This window comes from Geotrypetes seraphini, chromosome 5, assembly GCF_902459505.1.
Source record: "Geotrypetes seraphini chromosome 5, aGeoSer1.1, whole genome shotgun sequence".
Lineage (NCBI taxonomy): Eukaryota > Metazoa > Chordata > Amphibia > Gymnophiona > Dermophiidae > Geotrypetes > Geotrypetes seraphini.
In genome coordinates, this window is record NC_047088.1 from 33,122,947 (window position 1) to 33,148,778 (window position 25,832).

General features: G+C 42.8%; 1 protein-coding gene across 3 annotated transcripts in view; it reads right to left on the reverse strand.

Annotated features, from left to right (window-relative positions):
• TMEM185A (transmembrane protein 185A) overlaps positions 1-25,832 on the reverse strand; it is a 41,800-nt gene that overhangs the window by 2,405 nt on the left and 13,563 nt on the right. For all 3 annotated transcript variants that reach the window (XM_033944495.1, XM_033944496.1, XM_033944497.1), the window contains 5 exons: positions 23,594-23,770; positions 15,408-15,615; positions 10,061-10,144; positions 8,780-8,956; positions 5,337-5,460 (listed from right to left, as the gene is read on the reverse strand). In XM_033944495.1, the coding sequence (XP_033800386.1) occupies positions 5,337-5,460; positions 8,780-8,956; positions 10,061-10,144; positions 15,408-15,615; positions 23,594-23,770 (770 nt within the window). The remainder of the gene's footprint in view (positions 1-5,336; positions 5,461-8,779; positions 8,957-10,060; positions 10,145-15,407; positions 15,616-23,593; positions 23,771-25,832) is intronic.

Below are 25,832 nucleotides of genomic sequence, written 5' to 3' on the forward strand. Positions count from 1 at the left end.
GCTAAGAATGAAAGATTGAACTAGTAAGCAGAATGAGACTGCGCCAAAATATTTTCTGATGGTTCTGAGTTTCTATAATATCGAGAAGCATTTTCTAACCAGTAAATCTGTGTGTATATTTAGGGTAAAGTGGCGGTCCAGAATCACTCCCAAGATTTTTAAGTAATCTTCAACTGGGAAGGCCTGACCATTCACCAAAATTGTTGAGTCTACCCCTTTGAGGTAGGGAAACCTTAAAGAAAGCTGAGCCTTGAGTATTTTGACCCTTTAAACTTATTCCTGATAGGATAAAATATATATTTTTTTAAATTCTTTATTAATTTTCACTTTTACATCACCAATACTTTGGAGACAAAACAGAAATTCTTGAAATAAAGTAAAATAAGACTGATAATAGAATTAGAAATAATTAACACCTTTTGCCCACAACATTTAGATAATTGTGATCCAAATTTAGAAAAAGGTAAATATCTATAAGTAATAAATAAACACAAATGCATTGAAAAGTCGCTCCGAGACCCTTCCTCCCAGCCAGTCTACAGTGAACTTATGGAATTACACTAAGACATTAATTTCTTCTCAAGCACTTAAAAATTCCTCAAGCTGCTTAGGGTCAAAGAATTGAAATTGTTTGCCTTCATAAACAATATAACAATTACAAGGAAATCTTAACACAAAGTTAGCAGATAAAAGCCTGAACTTTAGCCCAAAGGGCCAAGAAGGCTTTTCGCCTTATCTGTGTATCTCGTGCCAAGTCAGGAGATACTCTTATTTTAGACCACAGAAACTGAGAATCCAAATGTCTAAAGGAAAGCTTCAAAACATTGTTACGGTCAAGTTCAAAAGCGAAGGTAACCAGCAATGTAGTCCTAAGGGTAACCACTTCCAGAGAGGATTCCAAAAAGACAGTAAGTCCCAGGGATTTTTCCTTTTTAGCTGCCGGGTTAGCATATCTCCGCCAACCCAGGAGGTACTGAGCACATGTAATAGGAGGAAATGCCCCCGATGGCATCTTCAAAACTTCCATCAGAAAGTTCTTGAACATATCCACAGCTGGCACTAGTGGGAACTTAGGAAAATTCAGAAATTGCAAGTTAAATTGTCTCGATTGATTTTCAAGGTACTCCAAGCGTTTCGCAATATAATCTTTTACCATTGAAGATTCACATGTCTCCACTGCCTTAAGCCTAGCCCTTAAAGATTCCATTTCTTGTCCATATTGATTAGCAACCTATGCTTGAGCCAAGACTGCTTCAGAAATATTCTTCAAATACACAGTATTTTGTCTAACTTCTTTTAACACTATATGCCATTAATGGCATCCCACAGTGAATCAAAGTATCACAACAGCTGGTCTTAACTTTTCCCGCTCCTCTGAAACCAGAGTTATCTGGGTCTTAGCTTTCATTAGATTACTCACTGTTTCCTGACCCAAGGTTTTGGCAACAGCTTGCATCAGTTGTTCTTCCTTTGGAGCAAACTCCAAATCCTTAGAAGGCAGCCCCCTAGCTCACAGGAGATGCTGAACTTCTGATGAACCTTCACCCAGGTGCGGGGGAGCCGTTTGTTCTACGGGGCTTAAAGACACCCCCAAACTTCTTACCGATGCATAAACTCCAGGTGCAACTGAATCAAGAGTCAGTTGTCTTATTCCCAGAGTGGATGGTACCATCGGGGGAGGCTCCAGTACCTTTTTTCTCCTTTTCCCCATTGAAAAACGACAGGGAGATAAGGTATGGTGGAGAAAACTGTTCAAAACACCGAGCCCTGCTCATGTGGCCTTTTAGTGCACCTCTACAGCGTGACCGTTCAGCGCGTCCTTCCAATTCGACGCCATTTTGGATCATAAGATAAAATAATTTTATGAATGTCTGAACTAGTGTATAAATTCAGTTCACTAAGAGACCTACTGAGGGAATGAGAATTTTTGTAGGTTTTAAAATCCTATCTTCCTAGAAGGTTTCATAATTTCTCTGGGTTTCCAGCTCAGTGACTGTGGATGCTAATTATAATTTTTTTTTTTTAATAAGAGAAAAATTTATTTGGAATTTCTCTGAAAATAGTGCGTGTGTGACATGTTGTCAGTTCCAAGGCACCAGAAGAAAACTAGTGCTGAAGATTGATCTCTCTTCCTGAGCAAATTTAAGGAAACCAGTATTAAGAATAACAAGGAAACCAGACAAGAATTTATTTTATTAGACAGAATTGATTCAGTCAGGTATCCTGATTCAGGCAGGCACTCTATTGAAACACACACTCAGGGAAGAGGTTTTTCTCCTTTTATTTTAAATTAAACTAAGTTTAGGAAGAAGAGAAAGAAAAAAGAAAAGTCAAGACAAGGCAGATGAAAAAAAACGAAGAACCAAGAGAGCTGGAAGATACTTTTAAGTAGAGCAAGAGTTTGTAAAAGAATTTGGAACTTCAGTCTAAAAGATGTATATACTATTTGGTTGCCAACCTCTGTCTCCAGTCAGCTGGATCTTTGACTGATACACAATTGGTAGCCATTTTTTTTTAGGTGGCCGCTGATAATAATGGCGCAATTTACAGAATCTGGCCCTAAGTATTTTTCAACCATTTTAACATCATTAGCAGTTTAAAAAAATCCCAGTTTAATAAAGTAAATCTATATTGTGACACATACTGATCCTCATGGGTAATCAGGGACAATTAGAATTTCTTTTATATTCTACCCGTAATTGGCATTGCCTAAAAGGGTGGAGAATTGTTTTCTGTAGCACCCTTTCCTCTGTGAATGAGCCCTGATCAGAGAAACTGTGCTATTAACATAGAAACATAGAAACATAGAAATAGACGGCAGATAAGGGCCACGGCCCATCTAGTCTGCCCACCCTAATGACCCTCCCCTACCTTTGCCTAGTGAATAGAGCCCACGTGTCGATCCCATTTGGCCTTAAAATCAGGCACGCTGCTGGCCTCAATCACCTGCAGTGGAAGACTATTCCAGCGATCAACCACCCTTTCAGTGAAAAAGAATTTCCTGGTGTCACCTCGTAGTTTCCCGCCTCTGATTTTCCACGGATGCCCTCTTGTTGCCGTGGGTCCCTTGAAAAAGAAGATATCTTCTTCCGCTACGATGCGGCCCGTGAGATACTTGAACGTCTCGATCATGTCCCCCCTCTCTCTGCGATCCTCAAGCGAGTATAGCCGCAGTTTGTCTAACCTCTCTTCATACGGGAGATCTTTGAGTCCCGAGACCATCCGGGTGGCCAGTCTCTGAACCGACTCCAATCTCAGCACATCTTTGCGATAATGTGGTCTCCAGAATTGCACACAGTATTCCAGGTGGGGCCTCACCATGGATCTATACAATGGCATAATGACTTCCGGCTTACGGCTGACGAAACCCCTGCGAATGCAACCTAGGATCTGTCTTGCCTTGGATGAGGCCTGCTCTACCTGGCTGGCAGCCTTCATGTCCTCACTGACGATCACCCCCAAGTCCCGTTCTGCAACCGTTCTTGTTAGGATCTCACCATTAAGAGTATAAGTCTTGTATGGATTGTGGTTGCCTAGGTGCATGACTTTGCATTTTTTGGCATTGAAGCTGAGTTGCCAGGTCCTAGACCAGCGCTCCAGTAGGAGTAGGTCGTGCATCATGTTGTCGGGCATTGAATCTTCGTCCGTTGTGCATTTTCCCACTACATTACTTAGTTTGGCGTCATCGGCGAATAATGCTATTTTACCTCGAAGCCCTTCTGCCAAGTCTCTTATAAAGATGTTGAATAGGGTCGGTCCCAAGACCGAACCCTGTGGCACTCCACTGATCACCTCCGTCATTTCTGAGGGGGTGCCGTTCACCACTACCCTTTGAAGCCTACCACCAAGCCAGTTCCTAACCCATTTCGTCAATGTGTCACCTAATCCTATAGAACTCATCTTGTTCAGCAACCTGCGGTGTGGTACGCTATCGAATGCTTTGCTAAAGTCCAGGTACACGATGTCCAGGGACTCCCCAACATCCAGCTTCCCCGTCACCCAGTCAAAGAAGCTGATCAGGTTGGATTGACATGATCTTCCCTTAGTAAATCCATGTTGACGGGGGTCCCGTAGATTTTCCTCATCCAGGATCTTATCCAATTGTCGTTTGATCAGAGTTTCCATAAGTTTGCTCACTATAGATGTTAGACTCACTGGTCTGTAGTTTGCTGTCTCCATCTTTGAGCCTTTCTTGTGGAGTGGAATGACGTTAGCCGTCCTCCAGTCCAACGGGACGCTTCCCGTACTAAGGGAGAGGTTGAAGAGTGCCGACAGTGGCTCTGCCAAGACATCACTCAACTCCCTAAGCACCCTGGGGTGTAGGTTGTCAGGCCCCATTGCCTTGTTAACCTTGAGTTTTGACAGCTCATCGTAGACACTGCTGGGCGTGAATTCGAAGTTACTAAATGGGTCAACTGAGTCTGCCCCTGTCTGTAGTTGAGGGCCAAGCCCCGGCGCTTCACGGGTGAAGACTGAGCTGAAGTATTCATTTAATAGCTGGGCTTTTTCGGAATCCTTTTCCACATAGTCTCCGTTTGGTTTCCTTAGACGTACAATCCCGCCAGAGTTTTTACTTCTATCACTGATATAGCTGAAGAAGGATTTATCTCTCTTCTGGATGTTCTTTGCCAGAGACTCGACTACAGAGAATTTGGATAACAGGGTTTCACCTGCAAAGGAGTAGGGCTACAATAAGAAGCAGTGGAGCCATGAGATTGAGAGGGGATATGATCGAAACATTCAAGGTACTTAGTAAATAAGAACAGGTTGTTCACCCTCTCCAAGGTTAAGAGAACGAGAGGGCATTCTCTAAAGTTGAAAGGGGATAGATTCTGTACAAACGTAAGAAGGTTCTCCTTCACCTAGAGAGTGGTAGAAGACTGGAACGCTCTTCTGGAGTCTGTCATAGAGGAAAACACCCTTCAGGGATTCAAGGCAAAGTTAGACAAGTTCCTGCTAAATAAGGGCGTACGCTGGTAGGGCTGGTCTTTGACCGGAGGGCCGCCGCTGGGCATGATGGACCATTGGTCTGACTCAGCAGCGGCAACTCTTATGTTCTCATCCTAGGCAGTTCACAAGACTTTTCTCTTAGTACCATACATATACTGAAGGCAAAGCTTTCATTCAGGATAACTAGCTACAGTATGCTAATATGTGTTTTCAAGCTCAGAAAATTCTTCCAACACAAACTTGCAGTGTGGTTAGTACCTGTGTCCCAATAAGGTTTGAATTTATTGTTTTGCATGTTGTTAAATTTGATATAGGAAAATTCAAAAGCTTACATTTTCCATTTAATTCGATAGGTTTTAAAGACATATTTTCATAAATCTACTTACAATGATTTCCTCCTTTTTGTCCAAATGTTGTTGCCATTAATGTTATCAGTGAAAGCCAAAGAGGAACAAATATAGGTATATATGAAAATAAGTTATGACCATCCAACCTGTGCACAAGTAGAATCTAAAACAAAAATGAAAAAAGCTGGGTCATTTTCCATGCTGAATATACTGGACCAGGATTAACCACAGTTAACCTGAAAGCAAACATATGAATGCAAATTTCCAAGTTTATTTTGTATTTGATATACCAACCATCGACACAGCCATCTGAGTGATTCACAATCTAATCAGGTACTTTTTAAGTATTTTTCCAATTTGTCCTGATGGGCTCATAATCTAACTATGGTACCTGGGACAATGGAGGGTTAGGTGACTTGTCCAGGGTCATGAGGAGTGGTGCTGGGATCAAACCCATAACTCAGGGTGCTGAGACAGCAGTTCTAACCACTAGGCCTCCTACCACAGTTCATGCACAAAACATCCTATCTACCACCAGTTCATTGCAAAACCACAAAGGGAAAAATCAATATTGAAAATATTATGAAAACACTATTAATAGATTTTCATTAAGCAAGTGTTCAAACTGCATCACTGGCAAATGCCATCAACTGTGACGTAAAGTTGATTTAAATCACACAAGGGGCATAATATAAAATAAATATTGATAATCATATGTATCTTCTTTCATTATTTCTATTTCTTTGGTTTTTGATCTTGGAAATGAATTACATATTTTTATTTTAATCAGGTACTTTAGCTAGATTGTGAGCCTTCGGGACAGATAGGGTAGTTTTTCCAAGTACCTAAGGTCAGTAAAATGCAGGAGTGGTATATTAAATCTTAAATAAACATAAAATGTATCACTCCTTGCTACTCTCAAGCATAATTAATCAAAGAACCATCCTTACAAACTGATTCAAAATATTCCAAACACATTGATGGAAATAAGAGCATTTGGAAAAATATCAGCAGCGTAACAGTAACATCAGTTATAAAAAGGAAAAATGGGTTGAACACCTGGTACATTTGCCCTTTGTCTGTTGGCTAACCCAAGTTTGTTTGTGTGATGTAACTGCTGGGGAAGGTTGTGGTGAAGTTCTGTCTCTCTAGGATGGTATGTGGAGTTGTGGGAGGGTGTCTCTACGATGTGGAACATGGGAGGAGTAAGGAACACAAACCCCTCTCTCTCTATTCCACCTTTTCTATCTTCTTCCTTTCATTCCCCGCCAGACTTCCTACTCACCTGCTCTACCATCCTTAGTCTGCTCCAGGAAGCACACATTAATTTTCAGATCCTTTTAGCCAGAAGTGAAGGGAACTTCAGTGACAACCACTTTTTCAGGTAGCATGGACTGGAATCCCTACCACCATAAGTCTCTCGACACTTGATATGTCTAGATGTGTGTCCATCCACACATATAAACAATGGACAGAGGACAAAAGGTGCTCCTGCTTTAGCCAAAGATGCCTAAAAAGAGTTTTACGCCACCCTGCCAATAATAAATGAAGCTGCTCTCCATTAAAAGACAAGATGATAAAAATCAAGCTCTCGATATCTATGTTTTTCCCCCACCAAAAAGACATTTAAGTACTTGCTCGTGCTTTAGTATTTTCTATGCTAGATTTTTGTAACTATTACTAAATTGTATCAAATTAATTTCTCTAAAGCAGGGGTGTCCAACCTGTGGCCCCGTGAAGTATTTTGTGCGGTCCCGGTCGAGGGCGATGCAGTGTTTTCCTCTGCTGCCCCCAGGTGTTTACCATCTTGCCGGCTCCCTTCTCTGTCTTGCTGCAGCATTTATGCGGCCCCAGAAAATTTTTTTTCGGCCAATGCGGCCCAGGGAAGCCAAAAGGTTGGATACCCCTGCATAAGCATCTGCAATTTATGCAAATACAACTGTTAAATTACTAAATCAAGCTTGCATAAATGACCATGTGATGCCTCAACTGAGGAACACTGTTTGCTTATATCTTATAGAATTAAATTTAAGATTCTGATTATGACACATAAGAACATTATCAGAAGCATCCCTGATTAATTAGTAAACTTTTTTATTCTACTACTATTTATTTCTATAGCACTGCCCGACATACACAGTGCTGTACATTAAACATGTGAGAGATAATCCCTGTTCCATAGAGCTTATAATCTAATCAAATCATCTCAAATAGGGGAAAGGGACTTTCTCAGAGGGAATGATAAAAATATATTGGTAAGAGTTAGTTTAAAGCAGCCTTGAAAAAGTGGGCTTTTAGCCTAGATTTGAGCACTGCCAGAGACTGGGCTTGATTCCATATACACTCCTCCCTCCGTATTTGCGGGGGTTATGGGCAGAGCCGGCCCGCAAATATGGAAAATTTGTGAATAACTTTTGGCCCGACTCTGACCCACCCCCGCCTCCCTCCTGTATCCTGGACCTTACCTGGTGGTCTAGCAGTGACATAGGGCAGGAGCGATCTTCCTACACTCCTGCGCTGTGCAAAGCCGTCATCAAAATGGCTGCCGTGGATTGTAGTCTGGTGATTTCATGAGTTTCTGGTTGCATTTTCTTCTGACTGTACATTCAATATTGCTTCCTCTCCTCCAGACCCCTTTCCCTTTCCCAACATCTCTCTCTCTCCCTCCATGAATCCAAATTTTCTTCCTCTCTTCTCCACCCCTATTGGCAATATGTATCCCCCCCTTCTCTCTCTCATTGTCCATCTGTCTTGAGAGATCCAGGCATCTATCCCACCCCTCTACTGCCACATTTTTCCCTCACATCCCCTGGATCATGTGCAACATTTTTCACCACTGCCTACCAGCCCCAATGCTCATTTCTCCTTCTATCACCCCTCTCGAGCACAATGCCACATTTCTCCCTCCATCACTATGCTCACTGCACATGGCTGGCCCACAAGCCTTTCCTCTGACGTCAATTCTGACATCAGAGAGAAGATTCCGGGTCAACTACGCAGTGTGTGAGTCACTGCTTGCGTCCCTGCACAGAGTGCTGCTGGGGGAGGATGAAACGAGTCCGGCTCCAACAAAGTAACGGGATGAGGGGTGGTGCAGCGGGCCAGCAGACAGGGAGGGAGGGATCTCCAGCAACGGCTTCTGCAGCGGGTGGACAGGGTGGGATCCCTAGCGGTGGCCAATCCGCGTACCCCCAAGGGTATGCATACTGCATATTGAGAAACACTGATGTAAACAACGTGGTATTTGTTTAATGTTCAATTGATTATGAATGTTTTATTGTAAGGCACCTCGGTTTTAGGCGGATAATAAATATTTTAAATAAATGTGCACTTACTTATGAATTAATGTGAAATAGGTCAATTAGTACATGTTAAAAAACATTACAACGTATGTCAAAAATTCCTATATTTTTAGCCTGCACATATCCCTAGTACTGAGCTGCCTGTAGCAAGAGTAGAAAAATTAAATTCATTATACATACTTCAAATGTAAGTAGAGGAACGACAACAGCCATCCAGCTGATAGCCATGGTTATGTGTGTTCTCCTCTGTTCAGCAATCACATCCATTGAGCGCAAGAACAGCACAGACCACACAATATAATAAAGCACTATCAGGCAGAGAAATGACATTAAGATCCACAGAGGAACACATACAACCTAGAGGAAAGAGAAAAAAGTACATTTGTTAGTGCTGGTATTTTTGTAGCACTGAAACCAACTTATGTGAAGAAATACATAAAACTGAATTTGAAAGTATGCCGTGAACACCAATGAAGGATTTACATTTTAATGCTATGAAAAGCTGATAAAAATGTTACTAGTAGAAGCAAAATACAAAAACTGGTGGATTTTCAAAGGATGAATTCTGATTTTCTTTTTTGTAGTTATGTTTTCTTTCTTTAATTTCCAGTCTCTTTATATTGTACTCCATTTAGAACTATAAATCCCAATTTACTTGCAAAGTGCTCATGCTCATGGGCTAAATTCAGCAGTACAAGCTCTGGTCACACAAATGTGAACAAATTTGCTGTCTGGCTAAACTTAGGATTGTCAATCACAAATTTAAAGTAGCAGCTTAAATGCTTCTGACAATCTTAATAAAGGTAATGAGGTTTTTGAAAATTGATTCAACAAGAACATATTTTAAGGCTAGGCTAACCCTAACTCAGTCACTTCCTGCCTACACAATAAAGCATTCAATAGGGTAGCACTCTAAGGTAGAGAATGACATGGGCACAAAATATCTGTGCCATTGAAAGAAAAAAAAAAAAAAAGACCCCCCCCCCCCCCCCCAAGCCAGACCTTTCAGTAAGTTACTGACAGGTCTATCTGTCGTTTTTTTCTGATAGCTAAATCCCGTTTTTTTTGCATAGCCAAGCTATGTTAGTGCATCAATCGCTTGGCTACTTTGAATGGGGTTTTAGCTAATTTGCATGATCGGATCATAAATGGGCAATCAAGGGGAAAACATGTGGTGAGCTGTTTTCTGCATCAGGTCGGTAAAAGTGATTGTCGCTAAAGCTGTGAAAATTGGTTTAGCGATGATCGCTGACTTTGGTACATCTAGCCCTAAATGTACAGTTTTTAAGAAAGAATATTCAAAAGCTACTATGCTACATCAAAAAAAATCTTTCCTTGGGTGGAATCTTAATTAAATTTAAGCAATCAAGAATTTTGAAATGTATAACAGAATTTTAAAAAAATGAGACCCCAGAAAACAACAAAATCCCCTTTACAAAAATTTAAGTACAAAAGACTTACAAGCCATGGCCAAGTGATTATCCGGTCTAGTCTCAGTGCAATAAATATGAATTGTAGGATATTGACAGAACATAAGATTTCCAACTAGGAAATGAAACAAAGCAGAGCATAAGTTACATAATAAGTAATGGCATATGCAGGTAAATAAAATGCTCAAACAAATCAACTTTAAATATAAAACTAGTTTATACAGTATATAGTGTTCAATATATGTCATACAGTGAATTATACTTATTGGAAAATAAAGTTTATACCTTACAAAAAATATTAAGAAATATTTTTAGTCTTAAAGCATTTTGTAGGGACATCTGAAACTGCTAAACCATGCATTTAATAATTTCTCCCAAGGTCTAATGACATTAATGAGACATGCTGTGACTATGAATTCCATAGGCACTATATTTAGAAGACAGGTGATAAATTTAACATTCTATTTGTTGTGTTTTCAAATATTTCTAAGGCTGATGCACCTTGGAACTGAATCTGAATACAGAAAGGTGTGAATGAAGTAAGTCATACAAATTTTATATGATATACAGTAATAGAACAATTCTGCATTACCTGATAATTGTTCCTTGGGTCCTGCCAAACCAGTCCAGAAAAGTGGGATTCACTCACCCCAGAAGGTGGACACAAACCAATTCTGTTTGCTTCTTTATATATATACTCATACTAATACAGGAGGAAAGTGAAACACTATGCTATTCTACTCCTGCATAATTCCAAATTATCCTGCTTCTCTCTCTCTCTGCTTCTTTCCAATTCTCACATTTCCATTTCTTTTTGCTTTGCATCCCCTTCTTTCCTCCCTCATCACAATCCTGAAAGCAAGAGGGATCAATGTTTTGGTTGACCTAACACACTTGGGCATGATCCTGGGCTGGCTGGGCAAGACTCAAGGAACAATTAAGTACAACATAGTTATACTTTCCAATTTGCCAATGCCAGACAAGTGGGATGTACCAAAGAAATCCTTAGGAAGGGAAGAGCATGCACCAAAAAAACTTTAACCACTGCTTGACCCAAAGGTGTGACTTAGGAGACCATGCAAAATGGCTACTCTACAGATTTATTTTGGAAAGACTGACCTACACACTGCAAAGGAAGCAGCCTGTATCCTTGTTATAAATTCTTTTACAATTACCCAGTGCCTTTGTAGTGGCCGACATGGATCCCTGCACCTGCCAATCCAAAAGGAGGCATTTGCTTGAAGGAGGCCCCTCATCTGATCCTAAAACCTGTGTACCTGAAAGAAACACTTCTGTATTGCTACCCACCCCAAGTATTCTAGAACTTGTGGAAGGTATTAAAGAACTCTTAGCTATATTAACTAACCAGCCTAAATTCTGTAGAAGTCAAATGACTGTGGAAGTTGTCTGCTTGCTTTCCTCCTCCAATTTGGCCCAAATGAACCAATTGTCCAAACAGGGGTTTAAAAAAAAAAAAAAAAGGCAGTTCTTCCTTTTTGCGTGGCAGCTGCTGCCACCACCACTACCACCTCAGTGCTAATCCAAAGGGCAGTGCTTGGAATTCAAAATATATCTGTACTGGATTGCTTCTGTCAAATATACTAAAATTAGTATCTCTCCCTGCTCTTATAAATATCTGAATAAGTCAGTCTTGTAATTAGTACCTGATCCTGTAATTCTCCTGGAAATATCCAGCTTACTCTTTTGTAATGCCGCCTAGAACTGTAAGATTAAGGCAGAATAAAATAATAATGTAATGCAACACAAGGATTCCATTTGAAATCTGGAATCCAAAATGAAGCTTTGACTTGTTTTGAAACCCAGTATGGGACAAAAAATAATCCTTTTGGGGGAAAATGGCTGGTTGTTGTCCTATTTCCTAGGAATGAGCTGAGACAATGGCTTCCATTTGTCAGAGGCAATTAAGAGTATATGGTACAACTTCCTTCATATGTGGGGATTGACAATGGGACTCTAAAAGGTGACTTCAATGAGAAATATAAACCTCAGACGCAAAACCATTGTTACACTAGACAAAACCCAGCAACCTCCTGCAATTCTGGAACTTTGCTTAGGCCTGGGTCAGAAGCCCTGGCATCAACATTGCTAGGTATTCTTACTGGAGGCAGCTATGAATCCTAACCATATGCTGCTGCAGCCTTGAGACAGCAGCCTCATAAGCTGGTATCTAGTCTACTGCGCTGGTATAAGTCTTGCTTGCATGACCACACGAGAGTCTCAAAATTTCTTCCTTCCACTTCTACAAGAAGCATGAACCCTGTCCCTCTAGGAGATCCTCGAGGCAGTGTTTGAATTCAAATACAAATCCAAAGAGTTTGGCGCTCAAACTCTGCACTAGCAGAACATGTACCAAGACTCGAATGAGATCATAAAGGTCGCTCGGCACTGCAGCCACACCAACCTGCACTAGTGGAGGACAGGCATGCAGCATCACAGAGAATGCAGTGCACAGGCTGGAACAACAGGCATTCACCATAAATGAAGTGACCACCACCACTCAGCTAACTGAGGATGCTAGAAAAGAATATTTTGTATCATAGCCTCCTGAGATCCTGAACTTTACCCCTATCACTAGAGAGGGCTGCGTGCTGGAAAACCTGCTCCAAGGCATAATCTACCTCAGGCTATTCAGACCTGCCAAAAAGCAGGATTCAGATGATAAAGCGTAGACAGCTTTAGCAGATCAGAAAAAGCTGTCCGGGGATCACATTGTTCTGAAGCCAGACCCAGGAGTTGTGGTCGGAATGGAAAAAGCACAGGAGAAAGGACCAGGAATGAAGCCTGGAAAGTGGAAAATCCAAATGGAGCTCTTTCAGAATATCATCCATAAAGAGGTGAATAGAAGCCCACTGAAAATGCAAAGAAGGATCAGCACCTCCAAATCCGAACACTCAGGGTGGCTGACGAGACCAGTCTCAGCAAAGGCATCCGCTGGATCCAAATTAAATACAGTGGCAGGAGACAGAAGAAATAGAAAATATGCATGGCAACTACTGCAATCAAAATCTGGCACAGCCAGACAGGAGAGCTCCTAAATGGAAGCTTCACCACAGATACCATAGACCAAAAAAGCCCCGAAGTGCCCACCAGCTGCATCAAACGACGGGGTCTGAGGATACACCATTCAGAGAAGCCGAATAAAATCTGGTGATAAGGCCCATTCTGCAACCGTGGCAAGGCACTGTTGAAGTACATGCACCATATCAAAAGAGATCCCAGACTCAGAATACAGGCAAACTGCGCCAGACTCCAGAACGGCCCCTGGGCAAGATTTTCTTTTGGAAGGCACAGACCCAGGCCAGCTCCCCAGCACAAGAGTACACGGAGGAAGCAAAGTCTGAAGCTCCCGTCCCCCTCCCCCAGCACGCTACAGCATGCGTTTCAAAATCACTGATCCAGCACAATCCTTGTCCACATCCAATAGATTTTGAGTCACATCGAGGGGTTTTTGAGGCAGAATTTAAAGAGAGAGAGAAAAAAAAGATGAATTTTAAAACACAAGATGGCCGCCATCACAAATGTGTGCCAAAACCGGCAAAAATAAACAAATTCTGAAAATAAAAAATAGCGATTTGGGGTCTAGGGTGGTGGGGGACCTGAACCCTACCCTCAGAAACTGAAAAAAAAAGGAGTTTAAAGAAAGTTACAAGCCATCGCCGAAGTTCCCTTAGGAAATAATGAAGGTACTTACAGTCTGCAGTGCCTTTGCCTGTCAGCGTTTTTGAAGCAGCTCAGTGGAGAAAAAAGGACTGCCTCAGAAAAAGCTCGAAAATTCACTTAATTGAAGATCTTTGGACTGCCAGTCGGCCAGAGACAGACTCCACCCTCTGCCTCCATGGGTCCTCTGCCAAGTGGTTGGGGCGGAAAAGGCAGCCTGCGCCTTGAAACCCGGATGGGTTTCTGTCCAGATGCACTCAGCCTGTGCTACAAACCTGTGACAGTCACCGGCCAGCAAACTCCACAGGAAGGGACTTCCAGAAGGTGGCACACAGCAAGTTGGTTTCACAGATCCACCAGAGTTTCTCTGTGAAGCTGCAGTCCAGCACTACAGGACTGCGTCCTTTTTTCCAACAGTGGACAATCGGGAAGGGGTCTCAAGGCACTGAGGACACCGAGAAATGAAGTTTAAGCAAACTTTTTAAGTGAAAAAATAAGAAAGAGAAGCAGAGCAACAGCAAAAGACTTCTGCTCGGACTTCTTGCAGAAATTGAAACTGATTCTAATACTAGGGGAGGGGGGGTGCAGCATGTGTTCAGAAAAGATGTAGATTTCACACTCAGACTGTGGGTTGGGATTGAATGCTTAGTGTATGGAATATGGGACATAACAGAAATTAAATTAAATCATCCTCAGTAGAATTACCATTATATTTGTTGGGATTAAAATACAAGCCTTCAGAAGCATTTCTCTGTTTGGTGTTTTTTAGTGTTAGGTTGCCAAAGGTCCTTACCATTGCTTTCACTAGGTATAATGTAAGGCAGGGTAAAGCTCATAAAGATCACACATTGACAAAAACAAAGAAATAGAGGGTCAAATCATCCTTAGCTCTTGCAAGCCTCATCGGCAAAAAACTACAGTGTTATCATTGTAACTGTCAAACAAAAATATAATGAAAGGATAATTTCAAGCTTATATTAAAAGATTAAACTGATGACAGATGACTTCCTCACCAATAACACAAAAGGTGCAGAAAGCAAAACAGTGACGCTTTTAAAAGTAACACAAATTAGTTTCAAATTCTTGGGGACAATTTCTCCAAATGGGTTATTTTTGAGCATTGGGCCATTTTCCCGTGGAAGATTTTTTGAAGCAGTTGCTCTCTTTCTAAAGATATTCCCCTGACGCAGCCACTTGGCGAAACAGGGCCTGTCGGGAATACTGAGTTCATTCTTTGAAAAGTATGTCTGGTTCCGTATTGGAGCAACGGATATTTATTTCCACTGCTTGTGGGAGATGAATGGAAGATAAGTGCAAGTTTTTACAGTTTTTTGCTGGTTTTTTTGCAGTTTAACTTGTGTATTTTAAACTGTATCTTTATGAATCTTTTCCATGGAGTTTTTTGACCTGAGATGTGTTTTGTATGGCAGTTTATAACTGAACATATAGTTTCTTGGTTGTTTCCTTGAAACACTGAGGTCTTTTTCTCCATATTAGTTACTTGCCTTTCAGCCTGTTTCCTTCCATTATTAGCAGCTTTATTCTGAATATTTGTTGGTTATTTTTTTTTTTTTTTTTTGGATATTCAGCTTGTATACTTTTTGATAAATTGTTATTTTTGAGCATACCATAACAGTAATGAACCTCATTCCTATGCCAGGGCTATGAAAAGAAGCATTTGCAGTTTATCAGGCTCTCACCTCTAAAGACCTGTCGTGGCGGAAGCCCCATACACAAGCTGCTACAGACACAGGAGATACAAAAAACAGAGGCATGAACACTAACAACCAGAAATGGTTTCCTCTCTCGATTCTGTCACAGACCAAAACTTCAAACATCAGCAGTAGAAGGTGGATCCCTACTGCAATTAACATTGCCTTAAACTCCACACAGGTTTCACCTTCTGCCCTGAAAAATAGAAAGGAAAGAGAAAAATCAATGGAAATGTATGAGTTGCAAATACTACCACTATCTTGTCAATAAAATATCATCACAGAAGCTGATACAGGCAGGACTGTGTAATTACACACACAAAAGAAAATTCTAATTCCTGTACATTTTTTTAAAACTAATTTAAACTAATTTGAATTGATATCTTGTTGTTGCCATTGTTCCAGGCTATAGAGTTTATATCAACTCATGTCGATTTCATGTTTTCTCTAATGATCATTCTCTTTGGTGTGCCTAAAGTAAGAAAATCTAAGGGCCTGTTTTACAAAGCCGTGCGGCAACAGCCCCAAAGCCCTTTAAATTTCTATGGGCTTTGGGGCTGTTACTGCGCAGCAGCCACTAGCATGGCTTTCTAAAACAGGCCCAAAGTCTTGTCATTTGAGCTTTCAAAAAAACCTTAGGTTTTATCTCGTTCAACATTGATTGATTTGTTCTTCAGGCATACCACAATACATAGTATTCATCACCAGCACCATAAATTCAAAAGGTATCAGTTTTCTTATTATTGTGCTTCTTCATTGTCCAACTTTCGCATCCAAATATATTAATGAAAATACCATGCCTTGGACAAGTCTTTGTACGTACTAGGGAGAGGAGAGAAAGCACAGTTACTTACCGTAACAGGTGTTATCCAGGGACAGCAGGCAGATATTCTTGACTGATGGGTGACGGCACCGACGGAGCCCCGGTACGGACACTTTTAGAGTGATTGCACTCTAAGAACTTGGAAAGTTCTAGATGCCGCACCGCGCATGCGCGAGTGCCTTCCCGCCCGACACAGGCGCGCGGTCCCCAGTTATGATAAGCCAGCTAAGAAGCCAACCCGGGGAGGTGGGAGGGATGCAAGAATATCTGCCTGCTGTCCCTGGATAACACCTGTTACGGTAAGTAACTGTGCTTTATCCCAGGACAAGCAGGCAGCATATTCTTGACTGATGGGTGACCTCCAAGCTAACAAAAAGAGGGATGGAGGGAAGGTTGGCCATTAGGAAAACAAATTTTGCAAAACAGATTGGCCGAAGTGTCCATCCCGTCTGGAGAATGCATCCAGACAATAATGAGATGCAAAAGTATGAACTGAGGACCAAGTGGCAGCTTTGCAGATTTCCTCAATAGGAGTGGACCGGAGGAAAGCTACAGATGCTGCCATAGCTCGGACTCTATGGGCCGTGACAGAACCTTCCAGTGTCAGTCCGGTCTGAGCATAACAGAATGAAATGCACGCTGCCAGCCAATTAGACAACGTACGTTTAGAAACAGGACGTCCCAATTTATTCGGATCAAAGGACAAAAAGAGTTGGGGAGATGATCTGTGGGGCTTAGTACGGTCTAAATAGTAAGCCAGAGCCCGCTTACAGTCCAAAGTATGCAGAGCCTGTTCTCCAGAATGTGAGTGAGGTTTCGGAAAGAAGACAGGCAGAACAATGGATTGGTTGAGATGAAATTCAGAGACAACCTTAGGGAGAAACTTTGGATGTGTGCGCAGAACCACCTTGTCATGATGAAAGACAGTAAAAGGTGGATCTGCAACTAGTGCATGAAGCTCACTGACCCTCCTGGCAGAGGTAAGAGCAATAAGGAAAAGTACCTTCCAAGTAAGAAACTTGAAAGAAGCGGTAGCCAAAGGTTCAAATGGAGGCTTCATCAAGGCGGAGAGAACTACATTAAGATCCCAGATAACAGGAGGGGCTTTAATAGGTGGTTTCACATTAAAAAGACCCCGCATGAACCTAGACACCAAGGGATGAGCTGAGAGGAGCTTTCCATGGACTGGCTCATGAAACGCCGCAATAGCACTTAAGTGGACTCTGACTGAAGAAGACTTGAGGCCAGAGTCAGACAAAGAAAGGAGATAATCCAACAAGGTTTCCACTGCAAGGGAAGTGGGATCATGATGATGGAGGAGACACCAGGAAGAAAAACGTGTCCACTTCTGATGGTAACATTGCAGAGTGGCAGGTTTCCTGGAGGCATCCAGAATTGACCGAATAGGCTGAGACAAAAGTGTATCATGAGAAGTCAGCCCGAGAGATACCAAGCTGTCAGGTGCAGAGACTGGAGGTTGGGATGTAGAAGGGTCTCCTGCTGCTGTGTAAGCAGAGAAGGAAACAGTGGAAGAAGAAAAGGTTCCCTGGAACTGAGTTGAAGTAGAAGGGAGAACCAATGTTGCCTGGGCCACCTCGGAGCAATCAGAATCATGGTGGCTCGTTCCCTCTTGAGCTTGAACAAGGTTCTCAACATGAGAGGTAGAGGAGGGAAAGCATACAGAAACAGATTGGACCAGTCGAGGAGAAATGCATCCGCTGCCAGACGATGAGGAGAGTAGAGTCTGGAACAGAATAGGGGCAGCTGGTGATTGTGAGGAGCTGCAAAGAGGTCTATCTGAGGAGTGCCCCACTGAGTGAAGATGGACTGCAGTGTGAAAGGATCGAGTGTCCACTCGTGAGGCTGGAGAACTCTGCTGAGCTTGTCCGCCAAGGAATTCTGTTCTCCCTGAATGTAGATAGCTTTCAGGAATAGATGATGATTTATGGCCCAAGTCCAGATCTTCTGTGCTTCCTGGCACAAGAGGCGAGAGCCCGTCCCACCCTGCTTGTTGATGTAGTACATCGCAACTTGATTGTCTGTGCACAGCAGAAGGACTTGAGGGAAGAGAAGATGTTGGAAGGCCTTGAGGGCATAAAACATCGCTCTGAGTTCCAGGAAATTGATGTGATGCTTCTTTTCCTGGGCTGTCCAAAGACCTTGAGTCTGGAACTCGTTCAAGTGAGCTCCCCAAGCATAAGGGGAAGCGTCGGTGGTGATGACAAGTTGATGAGGAGGTAGATGGAACAGAAGACCTCTGGATAGATTTGAGGATGTCAACCACCATTGTAGAGACTGACGAAGAGATGACGTCACAGATATGTGACGTGAGCAATGATCTCTCGCTTGGGACCACTGAGTAGCCAGGGTCCATTGAGGAGTGCGCAGATGCAGACGGGCAAGTGGTGTGACATGAACTGTGGAGGCCATGTGACCCAAGAGTATCATCATTTGCTTTGCAGAGATGGAACGTTGTGGAAGCACCTGCTGACATAGAGATTGAAGTGTTTGAAGATGGTTGGATGGCTGAAACGCTCTCATGAGGATTGTGTCTAAGACTGCCCCAATGAATTGAAGTCTCTGCGTGGGGATAAGATGAGATTTGGGTAGATTGATCTGGAACCCCAACAAACGCAGAAATAAGATGGTCTGGTTGGTGGCCTGAAGAACAGTCTGAGATAAGTTTGCCTTTATCAACCAATCGTCCAGGTAAGGAAACACCTGAAGGTGGTGGGAACGTAGAAAAGCCGCTACCACAATCAGACATTTGGTGAACACTCTTGGAGAGGAGGCTATGCCGAAAGGTAGTACCTTGTACTGGTAATGACAATGATTGATCATGAAACGTAGGTACTGTCTGGAGGCCAGATTGATCGGTATGTGAGTGTATGCTTCTTTGAGATCGAGGGAACATAGCCAGTCGTCTTGATTGAGAAGAGGGTAAAGAGTTGCTAAGGAGAGCATCTTGAACTTCTCCTTGCCTAAGCATTTGTTGAGATCGCGAAGATCTAGGATAGGTCTGAGATCTCCTGTTTTTTTGGGGACTAGGAAATAACGGGAGTAGAATCCCTGCCCCTTTTGCTCCAGAGGAACTTCCTCTATGGCGTTCAGAAGGAGGAGGGATTGAACCTCTTGAAGGAGGAGGGAGGACTGGGGAGTATGCAAAGCAGACTCTTTTGGTAGACTTGTGCCCGGGGGGGTTTGAAAGTTGAGAGAGTAGCCGTGGTGGATGATGTTGAGGACCCATTGGTCCGAAGTGATTACTTCCCACCGGCTGAGGAAAAGAGATAGACGTCCTCCTATAGGTTGAGGCAGGAGATGTGAAGGTTGGATGCTGGCTATGCCCTGGAGAATGAAGTCAAAAGGGCTGAGTCGGTTTTTGTTGTGGAGGCTGCTTGACAGGTTGCTGCTGTTGCTGTCTAGGAGTTTGCCTCTGTTGTTGACGCTGCCTCCTAGGTTGTTGAGGAGCAGACTGTAAGGGACGAGCCACATAACGGTGTTGGTAAGTGGATTGTTGTCTGAAAGGACGTGCTGGCAGAGCCTTCTTCTTGGTTTTAAGAAGGGTATCCCAGCGTGTTTCATGAGCAGAGAGCTTTTGGGTCGTTGAGTCCATGGAATCTCCAAACAGCTCATCTCCTAAGCAAGGTGCATTTGCTAACCGGTCTTGATTGTTAACATCCAGTTCTGACACCCTTAACCAGGCTAAGCGGCGCATGGCGACAGACATGGCCGTTGCTCTAGAGGTAAGTTCAAAGGTGTCATATATAGATCTTACCATAAATTTTCTGAGCTGAAAAAGGGAAGAAGAGCATAGGTGAAAAGCCGACCGTTTCCTCTCAGGGAGGTACTGCTCAAAGGAAGCCATGGTGGTAAGGAGATGCTTTAAATAAAAAGAAAAATGAAAAGCATAGTTACCAGATCGATTGGCTAACATCGCATTCTGATAGAGACGCTTACCAAATTTGTCCATGGCTTTGCCTTCTCTACCAGGAGGGACAGAAGCATACACACTAGTCCCTGAGGACTTTTTCAATGTGGATTCCACAAGGAGAGATTCATGTGGAAGCTGGGGTTTATCGAAACCTGGAATGGGGATAACTTTATATAGTGAATCCAATTTACGGGGAGCTCCAGGGACAGTGAGAGGAGTCTCTAAATTTTTGTAAAATGTCTCCCTCAAGATGTCGTGAAGAGGGAGTTTCAGAAATTCCTTTGGAGGCTGGTCGAAATCAAGAGCATCTAGAAAAGCCTTAGACTTTTTAGACTCAGCCTCCAAAGGAATAGAGAGAGATTCACACATATCTTTTAAAAATGCTGAAAAAGACGTGGAATCATGTTTGGAGGATGGATCAGGAATATCAGGTTCATCCTCCCCCGAAGAACACTCACCTTCTGAAAGAAAAGGCTCTTCGGAATCACCCCACAGATCAGGGTCTCGAATATGGGAAGTACGATCCCGAGACTCAGGGGTGGATGGTTCCAGGTGTCGGGACTTGCGTACCGACTTACCCGACTTCATCGAAGCGGTACCGGGAGATGTTACCTGTTGCATCGGAGCCGAAGTCTGTACCGACTGGTGTTGAGTTGTCGGCTCCGGTGCAAGAATTGGCATCGACACCGATGAGGTCGAGTGTAACGGTACCGAAAGAGAGGAAGTAGACAGAATGGGTCGTTCCACTCTCGGTACCGACGGCTCAGACGAGACCGGCACCGGAAGGTTCGGTGTCAGGATAGCTGGAAGGAGTTGTTTAAGCTGTTCCTTCAGCTGCACCTGTAAGATGGCCGCAATGCGATCATCAAGGGAGGGCACCGGTACCGCCTTTTTCTTCTGCGGTACCTGCGGTGCCGCTCTACACCCCGGAGATGAGGAGCCCGATGTCGAGGGACTCACCTCTATAGGGGCGGAGCGCTTCCGCTGGCGCCTCACGGTCGGCAGGATTGGGCTCGCTGCACTCGAGACCGGAGGACGCTCCAGCGGGGAAGGCTTCTTAGCCGGCTTACCTGAGTGCTGGGATGCCGATGCGGTGTCACGCGGCATCGAAGATGACGGTGCCGATTGAGTTGGTGCCGAGGCCGGTGTCGATGGAACGGGGTCGGACATCTCGGCACCGTTTGTATCTGGCGATTTTTTAGAGTTCGTTTTTTTAAGGTGGCACAGCGGGTGCAGGTGGAAGCCTGATGCTCAGGACCCAAACACTGTAGGCACCAGTTGTGTGGGTCCGTGAGAGAAATAGGCCTAGCACACCGCTGGCACTTTTTAAACCCTGGCTGAGGGGGCATGAAAGTAAAAACGGCTTCAGCCAAATCGAAGGCCGAGGCCTCGATGGTGGCAGAAGGCCCCGCCGGGGAAAAACCAAAACTGAAGAAAAAAATGAAAGTTTTTTTTTTTTTTTACAAAAATGAAACAAAGAAAAAAGGCAAATTAAGCCAAAAAGTTTACGCGAGCGGGAAGGCAAGTAGGAAAAAATTTCAACAGCCGTTGAAAACGCGTCTTCTTAGCTCCGCGGAAACTAAGAAACTGGGGACCGCGCGCCTGTGTCGGGCGGGAAGGCACTCGCGCATGCGCGGTGCGGCATCTAGAACTTTCCAAGTTCTTAGAGTGCAATCACTCTAAAAGTGTCCGTACCGGGGCTCCGTCGGTGCCGTCACCCATCAGTCAAGAATATGCTGCCTGCTTGTCCTGGGATAAACCTGTTTTCTGGCAATTGCTGGGAGTGTGCATGAGAGTCTGTAATGTGACTAGTGCTATGATGGCTTGAAGTTTTTTTTAGTGATCTCTTAATGAGTACCCACAATTAAATTATAAGTTTATTAGCAAAATATGAGTATTGAAGGCATACAATTTTAAGAAAAACATACTTTAGGATTTGTAATAGTATATGTATATTTACTTGGAGACCTGATATGAGCCATATCAAACTACTACAAGTAAGAGTTTAAAACTATTCTTAATGGCCAGGATTCAATCTCTCCCACTGCCAACCAACATCCCCTCAGCCACAAACACCCCCCCTGCAGCAGGAGAAATGCCCACTCTCTCCCACCACAACTCCCCCCTGCAGTGGCAGCAACACCCCCTTGCAGCGGGAGAAATGTTCATTTGTGGCGGGAGAGAGTGGGCATTTATCCTGCTGCAGGGAGTGGGGTGGGAGAGAATCGGTATCTCTCCTGCTGCAAAGGGGGGGGGGGTTGCCGCTGCTGCAGGGGAGGGGGTGTTGTGCAATGAGAGAAATTGGGCATCTTTCTCACTGCATCACAATACGGCTTTCTAGCAGTCTCTGACACTGCCATATCTGTACCGGCACCCCTGGACCAGTCGCTTATTTTTGTCACCAAAAGCAGACGCTGGTTTTAGAAAATAGCTCGGCATTTTTTAAGAATCCAGCAGAGGGCTCATTTCAATGCTGAAAAGCCCATTTGCATGTCATTGTCAGAGATTGCTAGAAAGCTCACTAAAGACAGAAATAATCTGTTTTGATAATCTGCCGCTAAACAGTCGGTGGCTTTGATATCGAGGCATGTGATGCATCAGCTCCCTCCATGCTTGACACCGAACAACTTCCCCTGTTGTAAGAGGCGGCTCTTAATGGTGTGATGTTCTGGGCCAAGGCACTGGATTCACCAGTTGTGAGAACTGGTGATGGAAATTGTCCTGTGGTACCGGCCACACTGTTACTGGGCAGAATATCGACGGGAATACCGTCTCAGCCAAATTGAACTCAATAGCTGAGGCGAGAAGAGAGGCCAGTCAAACTGCCGAACGGCCAACAAACGGAAAAAGAACTCCCAGAAAGGGTTAAAAAAAAAAGAAAGAAACAAAGGGAGAATGAATAAAGGAATAAAATTAAGAGAAAAATAACGTATGAATGGGAAGGCAAAGGCAAAAAATGAACGTTTGAAAGCATGATTTCTTAGCTCCGCAGAAAACTAAGAACTGAGGAGCCACGTGCCTACATCGGGCAGGAAGGCACTTGTGCATGCGATCAGTTGCGAACTTTCTAAAGTTCTTAAAGTGCTGGTGCACTTTTGCAGCTGTCCAAACCGGGGCTCCGTGGATGACGTCACCCATAAGTCCTGCTTGTCCTGGGATAAAAAAGGCTACCTCGGATTATATTTGGATTGGTTTGTATTCGAGTATATACAGTAAACACAAATAAGAGACAGATAAATACCCCCCCCCCCCCCCGTTTACTGATAGAGCCTATATTAGGTTAACTGGTATTACTACTTAGGAAACTGTGACACATTCCAAAATTAAATACATTAAAGCAAAAAAGCAAATCCAGCATAATGTATTATATAGCTTTCTGCAGTAAACACAGAACTCCCTATTTAAAAAAATATATTTTACCTGTATTGTGGGTTTCGAGCCCACACTCCGGTTCCCACAGAAGCACCAACTATGACCATTAACTTCCACAACCATATTGGAGCAAACACAGCCCAGAAACTCCACTGTATAATACCATCCAAACGGAGAGACAAAAGAACAGAAAACAGCAATAGGCAGGCATAAATAAGAAATTTGCTAAAAGAGAAGGAAAAAAAAAAGTGTGTTAAGGGTATTGTACAATTTGATAGATCTAAGTTCCTACGTAAGCAGTTTATGAAAGTCATAAATTTACAGCATCAACATGACATACTGGAGTAGGGAAAGAGAAGGAAGGGACTTGAAGCTTGAAAAGATTACATGAAAGGAGGATAGAGAGGGCAAGAAAAGAAAACAGTGGAAAATTAACAAGCTACCCAAGAAAGTGCGTTTTATTTTTAAATACCAGCTGCGATTTTAAAATATTTTAGGAAGAACTCTTTACAGACTACTAGCTTAGAGTAATCATGCCAGTACCTAACTCTGGGTGCCTTTTATTGAATCTAACCCTATATGGGTAAATGTACACGCCTAAATGCTGTAGATATACACACGACGGAACCCTGCAGTGCACCAAGTACCACGTCAGAAATAGATAATAATATATAGTGAATTTTAAAGGTCAGCCCTCAGTGTGAGGAGTTAGCGATATGAAGAAGAATCCCCAGCACTTAACAAAACTGGTATGGGAGCTTAAATAAACTCACCGCACCTGCACACCATCACGGGGCTCACTGTGTGTGCAAATGAAGTGTGCTTTTCAGAGCTGTTTAATGACTAGTGCAAAAAACTTGCAGAGAACCTGCTATGAACCCCCCCCCCTTCCCCAGCCATACCCCAAGAGCAAAAGACTCCAAACTTAACTTTTGAATGTTGGTCAAGGAAAGCTGTAAATCGTTTGAGGTGTTTGCGGTTCATAACAACCCCAATGGAGGGGTGCTTACTTTAATTTATATCTGCCTGAAAAGCCAGAACAGTAACTCAAATTTTGTCAAAACTAAGCTAACTCATTAGATGTTCTATAGTTACTGTGTATTTTTATTTTTTTTAAATAAGCCATTTAACTTTTGGATGGATTTTCAAGTCTGTATCAAAAGTACAAAAACACAGTATCTCTAGAACACAGTACTACAATAGTTTTGGTCAAGAATTACACCTTAGGGATTTATTCAAAGAAATCAGTTTATTGGACTTCTCATATTTACATTCTCAATATTTATTTTATTTAAAACTTTTCTATACCTTTTAAAGAAAAGACTCCATGGTTTACATCAATAAAAACATACATAAAATAACAAACTAAAATCTCAAAATCTCCATAATAAATAGTTTCTTCTCTTCAAGTGACAATAAATCACAAAAATGCAGTAACAAATAACTGACCCCTTTTTTACTAAACCATGACAACAGTTTTTAGCGCAGGGAGCTGTGTTGAATGCTACGCACTGCTCCCGATGCTCATAGGAACTCTATGAGGGTCAGGAGCAGCGAACAGCATTCAGCGCGGCTCCCTGTGCTAAAAACCACTATAGTGATTTAGTATAAAAAAAAGGGGGGGGGGAAGAGTAAGTTTTTAACTATTTCTTAAAGTGGAGCAGATTTACACAGTCATAATTGGCCCACCAAGGTGTTCCACATCTTAACATCGGCGATATAGAATGTCATCGCTCTAGTGTCTGCATAATTGCCCTGCACAATTGGGTTTACCGTACTAACCTTTGATTTTCAGATCGTAAAGATCTATATGGCTTATAAAGAGTGATGGACCACAGAAATGACCGTAGGTTGTACTCAAAACAGAATTGGTAACCAGTGTAATTTCTTCAGAATTGGCATAATATGTGCCATTCTGTCGACACCCAGTAATAGCCTAGCTACAGCATTCTGTATCTATGTTTTCAATCTTGAGGGCAAAATTAGAATAGCAGAATAAATACATGCAAAACATTTAATAGTGAGCTCCATCCACTTGAATGCCCACTACCGGGTAGTTGTATTTTATAGAATAGTGCATAGCCAAAACATTGCCATTAAACGTGTACATGCACACATATGCATGTATATGCTACTTTTCTGGTATCTAAATGGAGGTAATTCTACAAAGAGGATACCGACATCACAGCTATTGCTATAGGAATAAATGCTTTTGAATATCAGACCCAAAATATCCCAAATGAGTAAGCGGTAAAAAAAAAAAGCACATCTGAATACCATAACTGAC